At 45.4% G+C, this 8925-nt stretch overlaps 1 protein-coding gene across 1 annotated transcript; it reads right to left on the reverse strand.

The window, feature by feature from the left end:
- Positions 1–1870: 1870 nt before the first annotated feature.
- On the reverse strand, positions 1871–8011 carry LOC138361449 (uncharacterized; the record flags this gene model as incomplete). The annotated part of the gene is made up of 2 exons (XM_069320780.1): positions 7888–8011; positions 1871–2685 (listed from the first exon to the last, which is right to left on the reverse strand). Coding segments are annotated over exons 1-2 (939 nt in total), but the record flags the coding sequence as incomplete, so codon positions are not given.
- Positions 8012–8925: the final 914 nt, after the last annotated feature.

The raw sequence follows: 8925 nt of genomic DNA on the forward strand, positions 1-8925 counted from the left end.
ATTAACTGGTTAAGCAGTTTATTATTTGAGGCCCATGACTGTAGAGGCATATTAGCTCCTAACAATTCACGGTTAGCCTCATGGTAGATTTCTACCAGATCAGCTTGGTCATTAGTTGTCCCCTGGAAATTGTCTACATATAAGTTGTCGCTAATGGTTGCCTTATAAGGACTGTCTGATTTCCTCAAATGCGTGTCTAGTGTTGCTTGCAAAAGAAACGGTGAGGATGTAGCACCAAATAATACAGAGGCGAACCGATAGGTGATTATTTCACTGTTAGGATCCAGTGGATTCTTGTACCAGAGGAATTTGTGTAGTCACGATCTTCCTCCTGCAATCCTACTCGGAGAAAGGCTTTGCTGATGTCAGCAGTGTAGGCAAAAATGCCTGTGCGAAATCGTAACAATACGTCATGTAGCCTCTGTGTTAGGCTAGGTCCCGTTTGGAGACATTCATTTAGGGACACACTATTAGGCTTTACTTTAGCACTGCAATTAAAGACAATACAAATAGGTGTTGTCAGGGAGTCTTTCACCACAGCATGGTGTGGTAAATAGTGACCTGTTTTTCGGTCATCGTGTTCAACAACTTCAATGAACTTGTTGTTAAGTTGTTGTTGGATAAGTTGGTGATACATGGTTAATTTTTCTGGCTGCTTCTGCAGTCGTGTTAATTGAGACCGCAATTGTGAGGCTGCCATAAAATAATTCACTGGAAGTTGGGGATGATCTAACTTCCATGGAAGTCTTACCCAGTATTGTTTATTTGAGTAGACAACTGTATCCAGATATTGTTGATAAGTCCATGTATCATCAGGACTTGGTTGCTCAGGGATGATGCCTAACGTATCTAAATACCACAAACGATGTATCGGTGGGTCAGACTCAATGTCCTCGGCTATTTCCCTGAAGCGTTGGGGTGACTGCTCTAAGCCTAGTCACGCCACAATTACATTATTGGTTTGTTGGTTTGTGGGCGCTGGACCTTGTCTGAAAAGCACGGGTCCTGTGAGCAATTTGCCACCTGCGGACGACAACAAATTCATACCATGTTGCCTAGTGCATCCAGTGATAAACTTGTAGTAATGATCCGCGCCGATTAATATTCCAATATCTGTGAGACAATCGGAATTTATTTTATGATCCGCTAGCCTCATGCGGTTTCGCTTAAGGTGTCTCGCAGTGCGAGCTAATCCTGTGACCTGCAGGTCCGTAGGAATCTTATCCACTACCACCGCATGGATTGGGCTAGCAGAGGATCCTAGTCTAACTAGTAATTTAACTACCTTGTAGTCACGTGGCCCACTATTTGATAGGAAACCAGAAATGTTTAACTTCACACTTTTGGTAGGTTTTAAATTTAAATCATCTACCAACTGTTGTGTGATGAAGGTTTTTTGGGAACCTTGGTCAAAGAGACCTCTACTGTTAATTCTAGATCTTCGGTTTATTAATTTAAGCTGAGCGGTAGGCAAGGTTGTACTGTTGCCTGACTCAGTAGCGAGTACATTCACTTCGTGATGTACTTTACAATATTGCTCTGAAGTAGAATTAGTAAAATTCTCTCCAGTGGTCATAGTTGGTGTAGGAGATTTCCTACATAAGGCGTAGTGGTGTACACCCTGTTTACAACGGTTGCAAGTACGTAGTGGTACTGCACATTTCTTGGGATCATGAGGACCCATACATCTAGTGCATTTATGCAATTCCTGTAACCTTTTAATCCTAGCATTATAAGTAGGATAAACTGAGCATTGGTATGCAGTATGCCCTTGATTGCAGAGCAGACACTTTCTCTCTTTGTTTGACTTGTTCTCTTTATTAGACAAGTCATGGGTCATCTCAGAAGGAGACACCGAATATGTACCTACATATCCACTTCTTTTCCCAGTGGATAGAGTAGTTTTTGATGTAAATTTATTAGACTTGTTTAAAGTCTGTTTAGGTTTGATAGAAGTGTCAACTTGAGTTGAGCTACGATGAGAGTTAGTAGAGGAGTTTGTAACTTTCTCCCCGTCTTGATTGGCTCTTTGTCTTTCGACTAAGGTATGTAGACCTTCTGTGATTTCTTTCAGAGTCAAAAAGGTCGTATTGTAAATAGTACACAACTTATCTAAAGTTTCTCTTGTTAATTTTCGTTTAACAACTACTTTAGTCATCCATTCGGCTGACTGTATTTGGACTTTAAGGCTTAAGGCCTTGAGTAAAGACTCTAACTCTAGTCTGAAATTTTGGAGAGACTCTGCAGAATTATTAGCAGAGGGTAAATCTAGCAATTTTTGAACTAAGACAGTAACAGTTCTCTCCTTGTTATCGTAGTTGGTTTGGAGCAATTGTACAGCTGATGCGTAACCATCACTGGTCAGTGTTATATTGGAGATTACTTTCAAGGCTTCCTTTCTTAACAGGCCTTGTAAATATGTGAATTTGGTGGTTTGAGGAATGTTAGTTTTAGAGTCTACTGCATCTAAGAACTTACTCCAAAAATCATCCCAACTTTCGTTCTCATCACCAGAGAATGTGGGTATGTTGATTTGAGGTAATTTAACCTCAGGATCTGTACGTACAGTGGAAGTTACTGTCAGCTTGTTTTTAGCAATTTGCTTCTTATAGGGTAGAAGCTTAACTCGAATATCTTCTTCATACTGAGCTAACTCATCTATAACCTCATCAAGTTCACTACTCTCTATAGAGGTTGATTGCAGTTCGGTCAAATACAAATTCATGTGTTGCTTAATATGAGCAAATTTACTTTCAGCAACTTGTAATAAATCCTCTAATTCAAAGTAATCAACCGTTGACTGTTATTATATAGTCGTGGGTTGGTTGGTGTTGTCGTCGTTGATCCTTCTCTACGGACAACCCAACCCACAACTCGATAGAGTGCTTATACTAGGAGATCACCCTTGGCGCCTCTGGCTCTTGGAGAGGGGCTCAACGTCACACGTTTAGGGGATGCGGCTCCAACACTTAGCCTCGTTGTCACGTGCACACACCCACTCGAGCCGCTGTGACTCCCCACTCTCTCCTTATGAGATATGATCTCCTCAATCCCCTATGACTTACTAGTATTACCTCCTACCCTGTCCACAGGAGTGGTTCTTGGTTCTTTCTCTCTTTCTCTCTCCTTCTTTACTACCCCCTGGGAAGTCTCACTAGGACAAGGGCAAACACCAGCAAATTGTGACACATTTACTGGACAAAGCACATACACGATGCATACACACATATAATAATAATGAATCCTATACTCTATAATATCACAATCAGGTTGCACTCCAACACCATCAGAACTCTATTATCAGCTTATCAAGTGGTATCCTATCTCCTGGTTCACCACCTGATACTATTAACCTCCTCAAGTTGATCAAGCCTACATACACTGTTGCACTATCAGCAAGGTAATGTATATATAGAAAACCAGCATTTGAATGCAATAACATATATCAGTATAAATGTTCATTGATACACAACAATGATTAATCGATCACTGTCAGTCCTCGAGCACATACATCTGTAGGTAATCAAGCCTACGACTGCAACTCTAAGCTTCAGAATAAATCACTCCTTGACATAAGAATGCAAACAGTCACTCACCTCTCACTGCGTCTTGCACGCTAATGACAACCAAACACTATCAACTCCCTATAAGTAATCCACCAGAACTTCCCCTTCCACCTCTGGAAGTTCACTACCCTAATATCCTTAGGTTCTTCCGGGTTTCACTACCAGGATCCTCTGCAGCTCCTCCAGGCTGCTATCATGAAGTTTCCTTGAGCAACTACGGTGCTTCACCCTTCTGCTAGGCTCCTCCACACAGCTCTCTTGGCTGCTACACCATGAAGTTTCCTCGAGCAACTATGGTGCTTCTCCACCTCTACAGAAGCATGTGACACTCCTCTTCACTGCTGCTTCTCCTCACAGCTCGAGGTCCTCTCCTCCACTACCTTGGAGTCTCATCAACTACTTCATCTGTGCTGGCTTCGAAGTCCTCAGCAACTTCTTCCCCCAAGGACAAACCTGCAACCCATCGACACTCCAATAAAATGTTCCCCTTTAACACATAAACAAAAATAACCACACAATATGCTTGCCTCAAACCTCTATCTGTCCTCTACATACAGTGAGAGTGGACTCCCCCGCTTTGGGCGGGTCCATACTCCACCTCGCCTGGCGGCGGTCCTCACTCGCTGGGAGGGTCTTCCTCCATCAGGAGCCAGGCTCCCTCAGTCGTCCACCAGCGCTCAGAGGGGGCGGACGTCGCTCCGTGTTCCTCCCTCTCCACTCTCTTATTTCAGGCTTTCTGCCTTATTAAAACATGTCTAACTTATAAAATAAACATCGCTACTGTCGCTGGGCACACGACCAACTACAAGTGATCACTATGAACTGGCGTATATCGTGCTTACCACAGATTAATTGATCGAGGGCGCTTTCCCTCTGACGGCGTCTGGTCAGGGCGCTCCACACAGCCCACGAAAATGCCTTTGAGCAGCTTATTAAACTCTCCTCTCCGTCCAAGACTTGACACCACAACGTTCTCAGCTCAATTCCACAGCTGGCACGTCTGCACACTTCTCTTCTCTTAGAGATATATCACTAGGGGTTCCCTTCTGACGGGAGCTCAACGGAGCGCGGCTTCTCCCTGCGATGTCTGGCACTCAAGTGAGGTCAAGGTCCTCCGGAAGCGAGCCTCACGCCTCCAGCAAAATGTCCACATCTCCTCGCCAGTCATTTCTCTGTTTTCTTCTTCATTGCCCATAATCTCAAACTGTTATACATATCCAAGCAACCATTTTACATATGGGTTATCACCTCAATATTTGCTAGAACTTTTAGTTAGGTCAGGCTTGCTGAATAACTCTCAAGGAGGGAGACTCGTTTCTCCTGCAGGCTGAGATCATAACACTCCCCTCCCCTTATTTTTGAGAGTTATTCCAGTGGCAAAGCTCGGGATAATACATCCGCCACCACACTGTCTCGTTCTTCAACCAATATACTCTCTTAGGAGTCTACATTAATTCGTTGCACCTTGCAACATCTGGCTCACAACTCTCCAGAAACACGATCTTCTCATAAACGATTTGACTTCTCTGGCACCTCTTGGCTAGGCTGTCCTCCTTGGACGCCTGCAATCCATTGGTCCACTCTACTTACTGTCTCCACCCTCCGTTTCCTCGTCTTCTTCTCTTCCCGTCCAGAGTCAGACATCTACTGTCTGTACCTCCTCTGTCGTCTTCACACTTCCATCTACTGCCGTTATACTTTCGTCTCCTGTCATCATACTTCACCCCCTCGTCTTCACCGACGCTCCTCCCTTTCGTCTCCTCATTTATCTGAGACCTCATCCTGTTCGACTCCCACCGAGTCCTCGGCTTTCTTCTACTCCTCCATGCTTGTATCCTCATCCTCTTCTCACACTCCTCACCTCTGTACCACTCCATTTCTTCTCCTTCAACTCTTCTTCGTTCCCTAAAAGTTTCTTCGGGCACTGTACTACATCCAACAGCACTCGACCATACATGTCGCTCTACCTCTCCCAGAGTGCTCGTAAGCATCTCTCCACACATACTGTCTCTTCTCCTTTCATATTCTCGGCTACTACTCTTCTTCACTATCTCTCCGCCACGTTTTCTGTGAAACATGTCAACTCCTGACATCTCCCACAACTTAACTCCACTATCCATATGCCTCTGTGCTCGTGGACAACGTGACGCTCTACTCCCGTCCTCAGTATGTCCACATCTTTCCTCATTCCTACTCAGCACAGTTGCATTCACCTTCCGACTCTTAGTTTCAGAAGTCTGGGCTTTACTCAGGTCCGCTCTCTTCACATGATTCTTCTTCGGCTGGGCCGTCTTCACTTTTGACCTCACCGAGACTTCATTTTTCTGGGCTGGACTTTCATCAAACAGCCATGCTATATCTACGTCGATATCTTCCACCGGTTGAATCGACACTGTCTCATCTTCTCCAGCGTCTCCCTCGTCGGCCACCTCTGCCTTCATCACTACCGAGACAGGGTACTCAATGGCTTGGCGGTCTCCTGACTCATCTCCTCGGATGTCAGTCAGGTTCACACTCTCAGGTGTCCCACACGTGCCGTGGCCTTCTGGGCACTCCTCTGGCACAGTCTCCGCTACGACTCTCGGCAACACCTTTGTCCCGCACAAGTCATTCCCCAGGATCACTTGGACTCCTGGAACAGGTATGTCGGGGCATACTCCCAACATCACCTCTGCCGACACATATTCTGACCTTAGCTGGACAGTACAAACGGGCATGTCACTCTCCGACAATAACCCATATACTTTCATCCTACTCCTGCCAGCTAACCGTCGATGATTCCCAATCAGGCTTCTCGTAATCAAGCTCTGATTAGCTCCGGTATCTCTTAAGATACCAACTTCTACCTCAGGTTGGCCTCCTATACTGATCCAACCTTTGCTCATGAACGGCCTATACCTCTCGTTCACTAAGTTCATCTTCTGTGGTTTGTCTCGGAACACATTAGTATATTTACTTCGGGGGTCACACACGGCCAGGGTCACAACTCTCTTGCCCTGCCGACAATCTCGCATCACGTGACCCAATCCGTTACATTGGTAACATCTCATCTGGGAGAAATCTCTCCTATACGTACCAAAGCGGCTCTGACTTTGTCCACTCACATAAGAGTTCCTCGAGCCAGGTACACTACCTGCACTCTGTGGGGCTTTACTGGACTCTTGATTCCCTGGATCACGAATAGTTTCTCGTTTGGCTCCTCCATCTTCACTTTCAGATGAAGTGCGCGACCTACTCTTCTGAGTTTTAGGGTACTTACTTTTATCTGCCCATTTATCAAAATTTTTCTCACCCCAGACTCTTTTGGGTCTCTCATAATTTCTTCCTCCCCAGACTCCACTGGGCCTGCCATTGCTGCGTCTCACCTCGCTTCTCACTCTGTTCTCCCTTAAGCTCTTGTACGCTTCAGTAATCATATCCGCCCTATCTGCGGCATCTCTCACCTCCTTTATCCCTGCTTCTTGGATCTTGAACTTTGTTTCAGGATGCTTCATCTCCAAGAACTTCTCCATGACCATCAGTTGCTTCAGGTCAGCGTAAGATCCAACTCCAGCAGCCTCAATCCACTTCTGGAATCGTCTTTCCAGATCTCTTGCTGTCTCAGCAAAAGTACACGCTCCAACTTTGATCATCTCTCTGAAGCGCTTTCTATAAGCTTCTGGGGTTAACTGAAACGAGCGCAATATGCTGCTCTTTACTGTGGCATAATCCTGGCACTCTTCCAGTGACAATTGGGTGTATGCCTCCCTGGCTGCACCGGTCAATCTTAACTGGACCAGCTGGGCCCATTCCTCCTGTGGCCACTCCTTGATACTGGCTACTTTCTCAAAATGCTCGAAGAAGCTCTCTGCCTCTTCGGGAACAAACAAGGGAATGTCCTTCTCCCTAACCCTAACATCTGGTGGGTGTGATACCTGGGTGGTGCTCTCTGGCAACCCATGTTCAATCCTTTGCTCAGCCAAGGTTCTATTCGCTTCTATCTGCATTTGTTTTGTTCTCTCTTTTTCTTTTTCGACCTGGGCTTTTTCTTTTTCCTTCTCCTGTTCCAACTCCAGTTCTCTTATTCTGGTTTTCTCTTTTTCTTTCTCCACCTCTAGTCTTGCTCTCTCTACTTCCAGCCTGGTTTTCTCTTTTTCTACTTCCAGCCTGGTTTTCTCTTTTTCCTTCTCGGCTTCATTTTTCATCTGGAGTTCTAATTTCATCTTTTCCAGCTGGAACTGTCTCTCCTCACGCTGTTGTTGGATCTGGAGCTCTAACTGGAATCTCTCCAAGCTCCTATTTCGGCTACTCCTACTCCTGCGGCTACTCTTGCTGCTCCTACTCGATCCCTGGGATCTCACTTCATCCTGCCCATCATCATCCTTTCCACTTTCAGCACCTTTCTGGGCTACTTGTTCTGCCGCTTCATTTTTGGCTCTTAACTGCCTCAGGATCTCATCCTTCATCCCAGCTACTTTAGATGCTTTCAACCTGATGCCACATTTTTCTGCTATTTGTTTCAATTGATCCCTCGTGCAACCTTCTAAGTCCTCAGGCTTGCCTGACTCCACAAACGCTTGCACCTTATCCATCTTGTCCTGTGAGTCTTCCCAAGAGAGAGAGTATACACCTGCGGTCACACAGTTTATCTCAGCAAGGGTGTACAAATCCACTCTTGGACAGGGTGTGGGTATGTCAGTTCACGATCCCGGACACAGGCCCCCAATTTATTATATAGTCGTGGGTTGGTTGGTGTTGTCGTCGTTGATCCTTCTCTACGGACAACCCAACCCACAACTCGATAGAGTGCTTATACTAGGAGATCACCCTTGGCGCTTCTGGCTCTTGGAGAGGGGCTCAACGTCACACGTTTAGGGGATGCGGCTCCAACACTTTGCCTCGTTGTCACGTGCACACACCCACTCGAGCCGCTGTGACTCCCCACTCTCTCCTTATGAGATATGATCTCCTCAATCCCCTATGACTTACTAGTATTACCTCCTACCCTGTCCACAGGAGTGGTTCTTGGTTCTTTCTCTCTTTCTCTCTCCTTCTTTACTACCTCCTGGGAAGTCTCACTAGGACAAGGGCAAACACCAGCAAATTGTGACACATTTACTGGACAAAGCACATACACGATACATACACACATATAGTAATAATGAATCCTATACTCTATAATATCACAATCAGGTTGCACTCCAACACCATCAAAACTCTATTATCAGCTTATCAAGTGGTATCCTATCTCCTGGTTCACCACCTGATACTATTAACCTCCTCAAGTTGATCAAGCCTACATACACTGTTGCACTATCAGCAAGATAATGTATATATAGAAAACCAGCATTTGAATGCCATAACATATATCAGTATAAAT

Source organism: Procambarus clarkii, unplaced genomic scaffold (assembly GCF_040958095.1).
Source record: "Procambarus clarkii isolate CNS0578487 unplaced genomic scaffold, FALCON_Pclarkii_2.0 HiC_scaffold_387, whole genome shotgun sequence".
NCBI lineage: Eukaryota > Metazoa > Arthropoda > Malacostraca > Decapoda > Cambaridae > Procambarus > Procambarus clarkii.